At 35.5% G+C, this 17490-nt stretch overlaps 1 protein-coding gene across 1 annotated transcript; it reads right to left on the bottom strand.

Annotated features, from left to right (window-relative positions):
* Positions 1 to 387: 387 nt before the first annotated feature.
* Positions 388 to 17470, bottom strand: LOC123563571 (uncharacterized). Its single transcript, XM_045356429.2, has 5 exons — positions 17284 to 17470; positions 5352 to 5611; positions 4110 to 4265; positions 1159 to 1804; positions 388 to 616 (listed from the first exon to the last, which is right to left on the bottom strand). The coding sequence occupies exons 2-5, from the start codon at positions 5575 to 5577 to the stop codon at positions 607 to 609; spliced, it is 1038 nt and encodes a 345-aa protein (XP_045212364.2). The 5' UTR covers positions 5578 to 5611; positions 17284 to 17470; the 3' UTR covers positions 388 to 606.
* Positions 17471 to 17490: the final 20 nt, after the last annotated feature.

The following is a 17490-nucleotide window of genomic DNA, read 5'->3' as shown; positions in this document are numbered from 1 at the left end:
CAAAAAGATCCTCAAAAATATCAAAGTAATGTTTAATATGTATTGTGACCGCTACTGTATAACATATTGTGCATTGTCCACTACTGGGATACTACAGCATTAATGTTTGCTTATGAATATCAGCAAAAAACAAATAATCGTAGTACTTCTAGCAAGCACTGGTGGGCTATGTTTAATATTTTACCATCTTTTGTCAAACAGTGTCGGGGTTTCAAAATTCAGAACACAAAACTTCTACCCAAAGTCATGCACATATATTTCTACAACAAACTTATCGGCATCAGAGCTAAAAGGTATTAAACACCTAACACGTGTATCTCAAGGTTAGAAACAAAAACAAATAACATACATTATATGTATTCACAGGGTTACTGTAGGTAGGTGGGGTACTTGATAACATAAGTTCTTGCCAGTTACAGCAATCACTTGTAAATTGCTTTTTGAACTGCTTTATCATGTAATTCATACTTTGAATAAAGAAATAGTACTAATATTTCGTTTAATTCATTTTATATTAGATACTTGCCACTTTGTCTAAAACCTAAAGGAATCACTTCATTTTCAGAGTTTGGCTGGTATGTCTTCTGAGCACTATTTTCCTGTATTCTACAAGTACCTAAAGATGACAAATCATCAATAAAACTTTATGTTGGAATTAGTGTAAGGTTCTGACAATATTTCTAGTAAGATAACCGGCCTACATTTTGGTTACACATTTTAGATGTGCAAAGGGAGATAATAATCATTTTACGTTTAACTTGATAATTTAACAATGTTGCGTTTCTATTGAATTTTGCAAAATATGTAAATTAAATTAATACTTATCTTGTGCTAAAATAATTCTATCTTAGTGGACAACCAGGACAAAAAAATCTAAGTTTAGAAAATTAACATAATGAAGTGTCCCATGATGACCAGACGTAAAAACACCTAACAAATCAATTATCTGCGTAAATACAGGTCACTGATATACCGGATGAATAAAAGATTGCTCTCTTATTATTCATTATTTTCATATTATCTGTAATCTTACTTCTGCACAAGTGCGACACTTATATTGTTACAGTTTGTGAATAGTTTAATTAAATAAATCATCTATATTTTAAAAGTGTGAACATACAGTCATGTAAGTTGTCAACTAATTGCTGTGTAACCTACATATAAATATCCCTATGTGCTTCCATTTTCTTCTCCAAAGAAGTATCCCAGTTTCCTGCAGTATGCCACACCCTTGGATTTTCTGAGTTATCACCGTTAAAACTCTTAGGACGTGACCTTCGATACTCTGAGTTTATAGTATTGCTTGGAACATGTCTGTTTTGTTTTCTGTTTGAGCTGTTAATCTTAGCTGGATTATATGGATAGGTATAGTAATATCTGCTCTTTTCCCACGGACTTCTTCGCGGAAAGTAATAATCTCTTTGATGCGTACTTCTTTTTGCTGAATCGTTATCGTCTCGACTTCCTCGGTAATATCCTATAAAAGAATCGCGGTTGTATGGTTTATAGCGGTATCTATGGTCCAAAGTATAATCAGGAAGTGGCTCGTTGCTTCTATGTAGACCGTTACCATGGCCATTTAAGGTATGGAACATGTAACGTGTCTTTGCATAAATATGTCTATATTTCTTCCATCGGCAAGTTATCAACAAATAAATAACAGCCGATGAAATCAGTGGCACTTCTCCAATACAGAAACACAATAAAGACCATGGAAATTCTATGACATCATCCATTGGCGTTTGTGAGAAGAACACACTTGTTGAAATGGCCGATAATATAATTGTCAGGAAGACGAAAGTAGCTGAAATAAAAAAATAACATGTTTCACAATTATAATTATTCCCTTGAAAGCTTAATGGTGTCTACATGTATGGAAAGGCCGACCTGTGCGTTCTGATTATATTGTGGTTGGATCATTTTATCTTGTGCACAATTTGATATGCTCTGTGTTCTGGTCGCTGTTTTCTGTTATATCTTGTGCAAGCCTGCTCTGTGGTTTGGTTGTTCTGTTGAGTAATGTATTCATAACGCTCTGTGGTCCGGGTGTTATGTCCTGTGCACACTTTTTTGCGCTTTTAGGTGGTGTTGTTTTGTCCAGAGCAAACTTCATTTTGTTCTGTGATTTGGATGTTATGTCTTGTAAAAACTGCATTATGCTCTGTCAATACACAATTATGTTATGCGCAAACAGTTTTGGATTATTTTGCCGATGCGATTTATATCTTTATAACGTTAAACGCGGAGTAACTGTCGCATAAAAAGGACATGTTTTTACCAAACTGCCTGTTTACACCATACAGCCTGTCGTCACAAAATTAAGCTGTGAAACCTTAACTTGCCGATATGAAATGAGACTGATATACTAAATGTAACAACACAAGAGGCTTGTACAATGCTTAACTATCAAACCACAGATGATAATGCATGTTTTAAAGACTAAGCATACAATTTGCACATAAAACAGCGAACACATTACAGGGTAATATGCAGATTGTACAGGACATAGTGTCCAAAACACAGAACCTTGAGGTTTGCAAAGACACAATGACTCAATGACAGAGCATAATGAGTTCAGTACATTGTAAAGTGTCCAAATCACAGACAATAATACAACTTTTACAGGACATAACAACCAAACCACAACGCCCAAATCGCAAAGCATAATAAAGTTCATAGGACTAAACAAACTAACTAAAAGCAAAGTTAAGTTCGCACAGGACATACGGGTTCAAGTAAAAATCCTCATTTAGTTGGCATATACTACATTAATAAATATAGCTTTCACATGGCAGAACAACAAAACCACAGTGCAAATGCAGTTTTATATGACATAACCAAATCACAAATCAAAATGAGGTTTGCACAGGACATATAAGCAAACTACAATTTGCACATTACTTAGCAATTATACCATACAACATAATGTAGATTATACAGGACATGACAGCCAAACTCAAGCAAACTGAGGTTTCCCCTTGACATAACAATCACATCCAAATGCAAAAACAAGACATAACAACTAGAACACAAATCATAATGTAGATTATACAGGACATAAAAACCAAACTCGAAGCAAACTGGGGTTTACAATGGACATAACAACCAGTCCAAAAAGCAAAATAAGATATACACCGGATATAACAACCAGACCAAAAAAGCAAATTTGGTTTGCACAAGACAAAACAACCCAACCACAAAGCAAAATTAGGGTTGCACAGGACAAAACAACCCAACCACAAAACAAAATTATGGTTGCACAGGACAAAACAACCAAACCACAAAGCAAAATTAGGGTTGCACAGGACGTAACAGTCACCCAACAACGCCTTAACAACAGAAAGCACTGAATTTTGCACAGGACAGCACAGGTGAGCTATGGTGTTCATTAAAGATTCCTACATATACAAATGCTTCGGACAGCTCCTTCCGTATTAAACAAATATTTAGATATAACAATATATCTAATATTTGCACTTCGAGGGTAACTGTCGGTAGAGCCTCGTTGCCGCAAAAATAGATACCCGAGAGCTGGATATTCCCATCTGCATTTACAACCGGTGATAAATTAATTTTTCTAGCATACCATATTTTACAAATGGTAGAATTGATACTAAACAAAATACTTTCATTGTAGCACCCTTATTTATAGTAGCGTATTTAAATAAAGCAAGCGAAATTAACTTTCATAAACAGAAATGACGTTTTAATGACGCACAACAACGAAGTTCCGGTTTAGTTTAATCATTCATAGCGTAATTCTTTTTGTACTTTATTTGTTTGTTTGTTTGTTCATTCTTCGTGAAATAACTTGTTTTGAATCATCAAGAAATATGCTATAAGGTACAAAGAGCAACTATCAATGATAACGAATTTTACATAATATATAATCAATGTACGAATCGTAAGTTGTCATTAACAATATACAACAGTCATTTGCATCGGTGCCAGATTTGTTTTGCCGGCATGGATAAAATCACTCGAAACCCCAGCCCGAGAGGCGTTAAACGTCAAAATCTAAATCTTCCTAATGAATTACCATCAACACATTTCTTTAGAGTAGACAATATGAAAAAGCGTATCATCGTTTTTTGTATGTTTGATTTTACCTGCTATAAATTGTACAATGGCCGCACCAGTGACATAGTTATGATAACTGTATTTCCTTCCACACACGTGACAATGGAATATTATCACTATCACTAGACCAAGAAAACAAAGAGCCAATGCAACTGTTGCTAAAACTGATATCGCTTCCAAAATGACTGAAATATAATCAAAACATAACGAACTTTCCAGCCAAGTCTGGGTGATTAGATAACACAAAATGTTATAACTGTACTGACAAAATAATGATTAATATGTAAAACAGAAAATAACTAGACGTGTAACATGAAATAAATAATGTAAAACAGGACAAAAAAACAGTTCTCTTTGAACTGGCTATATTAATCGTTCTATATTTCAAAAACAATTCAGGATATTGAGAATATATCAAATTTTCTTGTTAAAATTCAGCATGTTTTGATATTTTTCTCACTATTTAAAATGGCTGTAGCCCTAAAATGAATATAATTTAGGACTGCATAAATATTTTACAAACGTTTCATTATTACATTTACAATAAAACCTTAATACATTTGAAAAAGAACTGAATTGCATAGCAAGTAAACCACTCACATTTTTACTGTTCACTGGAGTTATGTGCGACATAATTATTTCGACATGAACTTCTGCAATTTGACTCCTTCAAGCCCATAAAAGTTCAAAATGGGGATTATTATTAATGGCAAGGAACTTTAGAAATAAATGAAGAATTCTAACACGATCCGGTTCATTTTCCTGTTAAACAAAGACGGTAGAAAACAGTGAATTATTATACAACAAATCACTGTTCTTATTACGTCATGGAGTCAAACGGCATAGCGGCGCGCTGGAAAAGAAACCGATTGAAAACGGGCAAATATTTAATGAATGTCGTCAAGAATGTACTTAAAAATCCTTGGTAACGTGTTAGAATCGAAATAACATATCTCATCCAGTGATTTGCTCTTGAATAAATCATTGTTTGTCATTCAGATGCATATTATTATATCACTCGGGCTGCACCCTCGTGATATACTTCCTTCGCATCTGAACTCCAAACAATGATTTATTCAACGACAAATCACTGGATGAGATATATTATTTCTTCAATAAATCGGCATATGAGTACGTTACTTTTTTTATATTTTCCAAGGTTAAAAATATACGCTTTTATGTCAGACTACAAATAAGTACAAATCTAAAGTACTTTAATCTACATTTTGTTGAATATTTAAGACCCGATAATACTTTTACAATAAGCTTACTTGGCGATTTAGCACCTCCAAAGTCAACATTTGCTTTGTTTAGAACACCAGCGACGTTTGTACAGTTGCCAATCTCACACAAGATGACATAAAACAATCCCCACTGCTTCTTTGATTGGCTACTTTCGTAGAATCGTCCAAACCAAAATGGAATGATCCAGCCAACCAGTATCAATAGAAAAGATGTGATAGTCAGTGAATACGCTGTTCTTGCTCGACATCGCATGTTGAGCTATTGTTCTTGTTGTTGAAAGATGGCCCTGTAAGTCAAATAGTTAACTATAGCGAAATGTGTATATATCGTGTACAATACTGTATTATACATAAAGAAATAATTACACTCGGTCCCACGAGCATATAAATCACCATAATTTTACGGTTTTCATTCACGTGTGAATTTAAATTATTTAAGAGATCAACTTCCTGGTAAAGTAAAAGTAGTTCTACTAATAATGTGATACACATTTTGCCATACAGTATATGTCGGAAGTGTTCATCCAGTTACGAACAAACTAGAATATGAAGATGAATTGAAAGTTGTGTCCTATTTTTATAATAAAATGTGTGTTTGCTATCTTTCTGGGTGAGTATAGACGAGATATAGACGGTAAAGATATAGATCATCCATGGCAATTTTATAGTTCTGTCATATACAGTTTCGTTCCAAAACTTGAAATTGCGAAATATTTCGATAACAAATCTACACCTTTCTTACCAATGTGTAATCAGTTTAAATGTTATGTTAACATATGTTATGTGAAAGTGTAATTACTTTCCCTCATATGTGCATGTTCATTTGGGATTTACCATGAACTTGGTGTCCAATAACAGCACGTATAAAAGGCCCCATTCTAATCTTGAGTTGGTCCAGTTTTATATACAAGCTGACCATGCCGAGTGTATATTAAAATGATGGCATATTTTGATCAAGGCCTTTGTTAACTTTTTTACAGTGCCTACATAAAGTTGAATTGCAAGGTGATCTTGTTTTGATGTTTCACTTGAGTTACTCGTAGCTGATATCAGAATGGCGTTCTACTAAAAGCGATAGCCATCTCTATATTTATCGATAAATTGTTTTAAGAAGGCTATGAAAGTCATTTTGTTTTATATACTAGCTAACCGTCTTTGGTAAATGGCGTTTAGTAATAAATCTATCTTTCCTTTTTGAGATATAATTTAGCTTGAGTTTTTTCGACCACAGTCAAGTGTCCTTATTTTGATACGATTTTTTAAAATTGTTTTTGATTGAAGCAGTCGTTTAAATGTGTTTTCGTTCATGTTATGTGTGTGTTTGTTTGGCTATACCCGTGCAATTGTTTGAGAAACAACCAAGAAAGATGTCTCATTCCTTATGTTTGTCTTCATCGGTCTCATACTAAATATTTTGAGGGGAAATTAAATTTATACATATCGCTTTTATAAGAAACACTGAGTGCAAGATTTTCTCCTGAATGGAAAATTTATATTGAGAACGAATTCTATACCGATGCATGTTTATTAATTTACTTATGTCTCAACATTGTACATCAAGTAATTATACATAAAAACAAAAAGTAAAATGCACGAAGACATTCGCTTTGAAGTACATGAGATATTGTCCTCACATTCAATTAAAATGGATCAATTATTAAACAATATACATTTTTGTAATGTAATCAAACGAGCTCCATTAATTCATGTCTAGGGGCAGTTTTTTCCATGAAAATATTAGAAATGACGGAATAAATGTATTTGTGTACAAACACCGACAAAAACACATTTTGATAAAAGATTCATAATTAACTGAGTTGAAAATTCTCTTACTGTAACAGTTAATATCTGTTGGCTTGAACACGCTGGGAAAACATTACGTATTCGTACAGTGTTTGAAAATATATGAAGTTTGAAGACACACACCTTCAAAATACATTTAATTAATCTTTGCTGACTACCATTATTTGGATCTATTCGACTAGTCAATTGTTTACAGGCCAGAGAAAGTTTAATACATACAACTGATGTATCAGAAGAAGATTCAAATAGAAATGTGTTGCTTTGATTAAAAGTCTGTATTGAAATAATAGCATAACTTTGTTAACTTTTTACAGTCCCTACATTTGAAATGTATATAAATTTTCATTTTCATATAGCAAATAGTAGAACTACAACATTTTCTACATAACAGATCTTGATTTGATTTTCTACTGGAATAACTCGTCGCAGATATGATAATTGTTCCTTCGTCGACTGACGTTCGCTATCTCTATATTTATCGGGCTGTTAAGTCAACTTGTTTTATATCAGCCGTGTTTGGTATAATGGCCTTTAGTAATAATTATGTCTTTCTTCTTTCGGTGGTTTTAAGGACACGTCACGGCTGAGGTCGTTTAGCATTATTACAGTACACAGTCGATATTGAAATTGTGTTTCCAATACATGTGCTCATTAGATAAATCCTCAACATCTATGTGAACGTAAGGAATGTGTTTTGTATGATTGCAACTGTGAGTTGCTCTAATTACTGACAAATGACTGAAACAATAGGAATTCGTACGAGAGATGGATAGACAAAACGACAGTGAGGTAACAATATATTCTTTTATTGTTTTAATGTATGAGTTGAAAGCTACAATAAAGAATACCATTTTTATGAAAATCAAACTGGAAGTTAGAAATAACAGAAAAAAATTAATTAGGTCACGAATCAAAATTTGTCATTAGTTTTCACGAGCTGTCAAATTTATTTTTATTTCTCTATTTTGCAAATGCATTGTTTTTGAAAGTATCTTGGACGGATATTGTTGTGTGTAACTTACTTTACATTCCACATTAATATTTGTGCTTGAAATTGCTTTGTTGAGCTCACCGACGTCACATATGAATGTCTATTGTTTTAGTTTAATGTCTGTTATAAAGGTACCAAATCTCAATATTAAGATATAAGAGTTGTTCCTTTCTGGTAGACAAAGGAAACTATTTGGTTGAATCATAACATAACGGTTTTTGGAAAGAACTGAATATTCTTTGGTTTTTTGTTATTCACCGGAAATTCAAAAAGTGACATCACCTTAAATATCCGTTTACTTAACTGGAGGTTTTCAACCACTATCTGTTGTTAATAAAATTACGGAGTGCTATTGCTTGCACATTTAAAACACTTCAGCGAAGCATGAGTGTGTTTTGACAACACAGAAAATTGCGTCATTCCCCCGAAGTAATGAAAATAAAGTACAAGGGCTAAAACTGAAAATGAAAGTCGCATTTGTTTTGGTCTACAGCCAGAGTTCACGCACAGGTAACAAGTGCGGAAAGGATATCAGAGTTCTTTCTTGCATGCAAGACAGGATTTTCCCATGTTTTGTCAGTGCTGTAAAAATGCATCGTGTAAGATGACTCATGTGCTGAAATCTATGAATGAATACCCAAATTCATACGCTACTATAAATAAAATAAATCATTCGTTTCATTTTATTTCCTCTATTAGATGAAGAAAACGGCATGCAAGAAAAAAAGAAAAAGAATATATCACTACTTGAAGGTGCGGATAGAAATATCTGGCTCTCGGGTCACTGTTTCGCGGAAACACGGCAGAGCCTCGTTACCGCCTAAACAGTTTCCCGCGAGCCACACTTCAATCAGAAAAAGATTGTAATAGCCTGAGTCGAGGATAGGAGTGCGAGTAGTGTTGCACTTTTCACTACAACGCATGATTCCCTGAAAAAAAGCTCAATAGAACCAAATGTCTTTTCTTTTGTTGCATCCTGTGCTACCAAAAGATTATGTTACAGCACAAAAGCAGCTTTTAAATGTCGCGTGGCGGCCTTAAAACTCTCGTCACACTGTTATCTGTCCTGGTCTTTCGGGGATCATACAGTCTATTAAATGTTTCTGTATTCTGTATAATATAGGTCTACAGAAGCCGATGCTGGGGTTAGAGGATACATACGTTTTCTTTTCATTACTTCTCATGAACAGACTCTATTTTTTATTTTGTTTTGTTGTATATTATGCTTTTTATCTTCTTTATGAATGGAATTAATCCGTGAATGTCATAGGGTGAGACAAATGTGCAGCAAGACAGGGACTCGAACCCGGGGCCTAAGAATACCGTTTCGATGCTCTACCGACTGAGCTACCCGGCCGCCTACACATCTTCTCCCCGATTTAATATTCAAGGTCTATACCGTGATAAATTTTCCAACCTTTTCGTCCTCGAATTTCAGCGGGTACTTTATATATAAACAATTACAGACGTCGGAGACTAACCAGTGTTATGCCGTCACGGCCCCACGTTGGGCGCCAAACGACTAACGACTGAGCTACCCGGCCGCCTACACAACTATACAGTGACATGCACATAGGAAAACATTAACATAAAATAAATTGTGTTAAAATGTATGATCCAGATCTTTCTAAAACTATGTGTCGTTTCTTCGAAACATTGTTGAACAATTCACCATGATAAATATTGTGTTTACATTAAAGGCCTTTTATAATTTAGAAACTTATTATGATATAGCTATAATAAATAATTATGGTTATTCTTCTCAAATAAACAGGTTTATTTTAGCGAATGTGTGACTTTCAATAATTGTTAATGCCCCTTTAACTTTTCCGTAAACTGTCGGCGCCTTATAAATGCGACATGCGGTCTAACAAAGTCTTTTCATCACCTCCGAGTAACGAAGGCCATGAAGGTTGACTTGAATATGTGGCTTGAATTTTTCAAAAATTACCATGGAATTTCAGTTTTTATGACCGGAACTGGTCAGCAAATGCTGATCATCAACTGTTCAGTGATAGCGCCGGAGGTTTTTTAGGTTTGGTGTTTACTTTCAAGGTCGGTGGTGTAGCGCTTCATGGCCAGACGCATGGAAGAAATGCGGCATAACAGATGAAATTACTGTACCAGCACTTGTTCCAATCTTTGTATCTTTACATATCTGGGGCGAACACCTCAAAGACAAGAAAACTGTCTTTAAATGCGACAATCAGGCGGTTGTTCACATTTTAAATTCAATGACCTCTAAATCGGAGCGCGTAATGGCCCTTGTGCGCGCTATAACAATACACTGCTTGAAACATAACATGTTGATAAAAGCAGAGCACGTGTCTGGAAAAAAAAAAAGATATTTGTGACGCATTGTCTCGATTTCAGTGGTGCCGATTCCGACGTCTGGCCCCAGAAGTAAGTGTAGAGCATTGTCCGGTACCAAGCCAACTTTGGGACGTATTCAAAAAAAAATCCTATTTTTACTGAAGGGGAGTGTGGCTCCAAACACAATGAAAACATATGAAACATCATTGTCGATTTTTCAGGCCTTTTGTCTAAAATACTCGACACTATTCCATTTACCATTTCATTCCAAGCAAGTGTCTCTTTTCATCTCATACTGTTTTTGAAATTGGGTGTGCTGCATCTACCATTTGTACATACATTGCCGGTATTAGCTTTTTTCATAAAATCAACGGTTTTCTCGATCCAATGGTGTCATTTTTAGTTAGAAAACTACTTGAGGGATGTCGTAGACTGAGAAAAAGTACAGATGTCCCAATAACTTTTTCCATACTTAAAAGAGTGGTAGATATACTGCCCGCCATTTGTAGAGATAAATGTGAACAGTGCTTATTTCAAGCTTTGTACATTTTGGCTTTTTTCAATCTCTTCTGAGTAAGTGAATTAGTGAATACTAGCGCTAATTCCCAACAAAGGATTTTGATGATTTGTGACAAATAATTCGTCAATCCAAGTTACTATTAGACAATCAAATTCGTTCAAAATAATTCGGCAATCCAAGTTACTATTAGACAATCAAATCATCTCAGATTGGTTCGCCAACAATTTTAAGTATGCCATGCGAAAAGAACGAGCAATATTGTCCAGTCTGCCTCTTACGTTTTTTCTGGTTGATACGGCTTGGCCACACTATCTTACTGTTCGTTCACAGGGACGGCGCACCGGTTCTAAGGTCTCAGTTTATGGGCGTTTTAGCGAAAGCTATTGCCTATGCAGGTTTACCCAGCAGTCATTACAGGTCCCATAGTTTTCGGATAGGCCGTGCCACACAACTCGCATGCGACGGCGTACCAATGAAAGTTATTCAACGGTTAGGGAGTTGGAGGTCACAGGCGTATAAAACTTACATAAAGGCATATCGTGCAGGATTTCTAATTAATGTTGCTGATCAGTTTGATAAACGCAGTGTCAATATAATTATACTATCAACAGTACCTTGAATATGACCTGATCTAATTACATTCAATACGGTACCTCAGTAGATCATGCAAAACGCGTTTTTTAATTAATATTGCTGATCAACTTGATTAACGCAATGTCAATATAATTATGCTAACAACAGTACTTTGAATATGACCAGATCTAACTGCAGCCAATACGGTACCTCAGTAGATCATACGATACGCGTTTAATATTCAAGCCAGTTACGGATCGCGTTAGTGTTTCCTTTTTTACCTTCAAGTTTTATTTATTCATTTTTGTCTGGATCATATCAGATTCAGTCTTGTTTTGGGCTGGTGTACGTGCGGCGAACACTGGTAAAGACAACCTTAAGCTGCCGCAAGATCTTTCCATTGGTTGGTTTGGCGTTAGAGGAATGAAATGGAAGCACTTTCATAGAGAAATCCAGCGCCGAAAGCTACAATACAGAAATCCTAGGTTGATACTTGTAAATATTGGGGGAAACGACCATGCATCCGCTAGCATTTATAGCTTGCGCCGGACTATTTCACGTGAAATTGCCTATCTGTTTTCAACATTCCAGTCTACCGTAATTGTGTGGTTAGATATATTGCAACGTATATTTGACGTGCACGTGCAAAAGGGCAAATAAGACACTTGAAAATAAGCGTCGTCGTATCAGTCTTATAGGTCATAGGGAAGTTGCCAAAAATAGCCGAGGAAGGTTTTTCCATGTTGATATTGATTACAAAACGGCGGGCTTCTTTCGCCCAGACGGAATTCATTTATCGGACGTGGGTCTGGAGTTTACCATTTGGAAATACTCTTATGGAATACTTAGGCTAGAAGTTGGGGATTTTTTTCTCGAAAAATTTGTGGCGGAAATTCTAGCTTCAGAGGTGTATAATTGATCTTAAGTTAATCTAAATTCATTTACACTTACAATTAAGTGTTTCAAGTATTATCATTTATCGTATTAAAGTAAAAATAGTTTAAGCTTCCCCTGCTGTTACGTAAAAACGAAATTCAAAATTCTAATCTTGTTTATTAATTCGGCAAAATACAAGGCCTTGAGTTTCCCCCGTGCATATTTTGGTGTCTCTCAAGAGAGCCTTGATGTTTGGCTAACATTTTTGTTAGTGCTGTAGGTCGGGCATAGTGCAGCACATTAGTGCATGGTGTAGCACGTTAGTGCAGGGTGTATGGTGTCGCACGTTAGTGCGTGGTGTCGCACGTTAGTGCATGATGTATGGTGCCGCACGTTAGTGCATGATGTATGGTGTAGCACGTTAGTGCATGATGTATGGTGTCGCACGTTTGTGCATGATGTATGGTGCCGCACGTTTGTGCATGATGTATGGTGTAGCACGTTAGTGCATGATGTATGGTGTCGCACGTTTGTGCATGATGTATGGTGTCGCACGTTAGTGCATGATGTATGGTGTCGCACGTTAGTGCATGATGTATGGTGCCGCACGTTTGTGCATGATGTATGGTGTCGCACGTTAGTGCATGATGTATGGTGTAGCACGTTAGTGCATGATGTATGGTGTCGCACGTTTGTGCATGATGTATGGTGTCGCACGTTAGTGCATGATGTATGGTGCCGCACGTTTGTGCATGATGTATGGTGTCGCACGTTTGTGCATGATGTATGGTGCCGCACGTTTGTGCATGATGTATGGTGTCGCACGTTAGTGCATGATGTATGGTGCCGCACGTTAGTGCATGATGTATGGTGCCGCACGTTTGTGCATGATGTATGGTGCCGCACGTTTGTGCATGATGTATGGTGTCGCACGTTAGTGCATGGTGTAGCACGGGTGCACGGTGTTGCACGTTGGTGCAGGGTGTATGGTGTCGCACGTTAGTGCATGGTGTAGCACGGGTGCACGGTGTTGCACGTTGGTGCAGGGTGTATGGTGTCGCACGTTAGTGCATGGTGTAGCACGGGTGCACGGTGTTGCACGTTGGTGCAGGGTGTATGGTGTCGCACGTTAGTGCGTGGTGTAGCACGTTAGTGCATGATGTATGGTGCCGCACGTTTGTGCATGATGTATGGTGTCGCACGTTAGTGCATGATGTATGGTGTCGCACGTTAGTGCATGGTGTAGCACGGGTGCACGGTGTTGCACGTTGGTGCGTGGTGTAGCACGTTAGTGCATGGTGCACGTTAGTGCATTGTATAGCACGTTAGTGCGTGGTGTAGCACGTTAGTGCATGTTATTACCTAAGATAGCACGTTAGTGCGTGATATGGACCGGTATTTTACGTAACACTGGGGAGAGCTTTTAATATTTTAATATTTTCAAATTTCCTACGATATTTAACATCCAAAGCTGGATTTTCCGATTTTTCGTGTCAGTCAGTTACGCCTTAATGGTACCATCGCGACTTTGACTTAGCGGCCTTATATCTCCACATTTATATCGCATAAGGATCTGATCTAACTGCTGCCTACATGGAACCTCAGTAGATGATAATATCCCACATTGATATCACATCACATGAATATTCTATTTCACGGAATATAGACTTAGAAAGACAATAAATATAAAGACATTTAAGGATCTGATCTAACAGCTGCCTAAATGGAACCACAGTAGATCATATTATATTTTATGATATCGAGCTTGAATTATTACTACATTTGTGCGTATGTATGTATAAATAAACAGTTATAATAATATATGAAGTTCTGAAAAAATTGTTGTTGATTTTCTTAGTAATTTCTAGTATATTATTATGCATTGATCCGCCACCAATAGCTTCGGGCCCCGTGTTTGTCCCCCTTTATGATAAAGTAACTAATTCGCTAGTTAATTTGCGGCCTAATTCACAAGCCGATGGTATCGGGGCTCGAACCCAGTGAAAGGTCGTACGTCCATGTGGTGTTATAAAAACATGAGGCTTAAAATAAATAGGTTTTTCATAAATGCGTTATAATTCAAATAATGACCGCTCACGAAAGAAACTGTAGCAATAATAAAAAGGCTAATTTGGAAATAATGTCTATTCGGTTCTTGTGTACGGTAAGGGTACGGTTCGAAGACAAAATTTACAGAGCCAGATACTCGGTGTATTTTAAAATAAAAAATTAAAAGATAAAACTATATATCTTCTACGATTTCTAATAATTTCTCAGTAGCATTGATTCAAACAAAATATTATACAAGGAACAACGTAAGTAATTCGGTCAAAAAATGTGCTTGAGTTTTGTTGTCGAAATAATTGCATAGTAAATTGAATGTGTGTGTGTGGGGGGGGGGGGGGCTTTTTTTTTTTTTTTTTTTTTTTTTTTTTTTTTTTTACCCCATTTTTGCGCACTTTTTTTTTTTTTTTTACCCCATTTTTGCGCACTTCTGTGTAGAACACACCTTTTCACTGCTAAATTTTTATATGAAAGAAAACTATACGATTTTGACTTCTTAAATATCCGAAGAATGCATTTTTTCTCTACTGACGCACCGTTATGTTGTGGATTTTCATTTGTCAAGCATATTTCTGTTAATGACATAATTTAATGTCGAAAAAGGAACAAAAAATAATAATATACATTGTAGAAACGATAGTTAATTATGTTGTCTATTCCATTTGAAGGATAATCATTTTGATAAACAAATATCATTTCCGCTTTGAATTGACTGACCATTTTCAAAATGACACCGTGTAATCAAATAAAGTTGCTAATTCAATGAACATGGATATTTATGATTGCACAAAACAATAACAATCTTGATAAAGTCTTAATATTGTTACCTCCGTGTAAAATCTTCATGCAAATAGTTCATCTAAGTATTAAGAAAAGATTTTTGTCTTTATTTTTTCAAATTTTATTTCTTTTTACCGTTGACAAAAAATCAGGCAAAATACTTAAATTCATAATGTTACGTGCAGTTAATAGCTGAAACCTTAAAATGTTGCTACAAGAGATAACAAGGATTCTCAAAAGACGATATCATATTGATTCAGAAAAAAAAAACGTCCAAAAGTAGTTAGCTGTCAATTAATTGATATTGCAACAAGTAGGTTATAATTACGTAAGTTGACGTAACTCTTACTGCTCATTCGCTACGCACTGAGCAATAAAGACAATACAGTACCCCTATATAAAATCTCAAGACATGGGTCATGTATTGAAAACACTGCATACTTATTCCTTAACTGAATCAACTGTTTGAGAAGTAAACATTAATGATAAATACATTAATATTTTTGCGTCGTATCTGTTACATTCAAATTGACGTGATACTGTACTTAACGCGATGTTGTCAAAGCCCGTGAAACAAATAAACACATGTCTAGCTCAGGGACATATGTAACTGACATATCGTATTATCCAACATACCATACTTAATGTACTTAATAATGAAAATGATGTGAACAACGATAAAACGGTGGAGGAATTAAACAACAGCCACACCTCTGTTTTGATATACTTTGTCTCATATAAACTAAATAATCACAGCCATTTGTAAACAATTGTTTAAAGGTCAAATACTTAGGAAAGTGAACATTTTAATTTCTTTTAAAAAGCACAGAAACTATTTCATTTTATTGGAAAATGAAAGTTGGTATGTAGAAATTCGAAATAAATCGCAGTATATGTACAATTATTTTTCTATGAAGTATGAAGAAAGTTAAAAAGACCTGGGGGGTCATTCTGTCGATTCATTGAAATTTCAACATAATACACATACATTTCTTTGAGTTCCAAAGACCTTCTGTAAATTTTGACCTGCCAATCTTCATTATCTAGTGTCTTGCAGAGGTCTATGCACTGGCTATGAAAAAAATTGCCAATTCACTTTCCCTTAGTAATGGACCTTTAAGCATTCCACAGTTATATCACTAGTTTTGCAAGTAGATAATAAAGGTTAGCATTTTTATTATTGCTTCTCGTAATACTATATACTTCTGATGAAACTGCATTATATCGTATTATCTGTGCTCGGGATTTTAATGAATTTAATGAATTAAAATGATTCGTTCACGGTATTTGAATGAAACTATAGAATATTTATGGTGCTGTGATCGAGTTCCAAGGAGTCGAGAAAAAATCCACCGCAGCTGTAAAAATGGAAAAATGGCTGGTTAAGCCATTTACACAGCTTCAACAATTTACTCATGCGTATAAACATTCAGACATCTGGCATATGACACCACGACACAGTTAAAGTAATGTTTTGGCACATGCACCAATCATGTGAACTTGTCAAGTGCAGTTTTTGACATCATAAATTACCTATATTTATCATACACACGCCTGTGGGATCCAAACTTTTTTTATTTCTGTATACACGTAAATTCTTTCATGAGACTAAGTATATAAGAAGTTCTTTAAGTCATTGACTATCTAATACAAAAATGCTCGTAAGAATTTAAAAGTGTGTACAACACGCAGTTCTGACTTTACTTTTGCACGAGTTGTAACATTGCTCTGGTATTTTCGACACATCAGTCTTTGCATGTTGGTAAATATAGATCACAATTTTGATATTTTTCTTATCACTTCTTTGCCTAAAGATCATTTTGTGAAAAAACTTGTACACTGTTCAAGTTGAAACAGCACTAGTATTGTGGATATTGGGCCGACATACGAGTTTTCACACCTATACCATATCTGTTAGTCAAAGTAACGTATTGTATACAATGACTTGACAATTGACAAATGACTGAAATGACTGGATGAGACTTAATTTGTCTATTTATTAATTCTCATTTTTGTTAGAAAAAAAGATGCTTTATTACCTTGAATGCTGGCCGCAAATATTCCGAAAACAGTTGTGTTTACATTTCAATACGACTTCGAAAAGAAAATATTTGTCAACTGTGTCACTAACGGCTACAAATGAAGTTATATCTTTTTGTTTTATATATTGTACGTTTCGCACGATTTATGACAGTAACCAAAAATAGCTCGAAGCATCTTCAACGCCGAGACAGATGAAAGCGACT

Source organism: Mercenaria mercenaria, chromosome 2, assembly GCF_021730395.1.
Source record: "Mercenaria mercenaria strain notata chromosome 2, MADL_Memer_1, whole genome shotgun sequence".
Lineage (NCBI taxonomy): Eukaryota > Metazoa > Mollusca > Bivalvia > Venerida > Veneridae > Mercenaria > Mercenaria mercenaria.
Note: the sequence above shows the minus strand (reverse complement) of the source record. Positions and strands in the feature narration are given on the sequence as shown.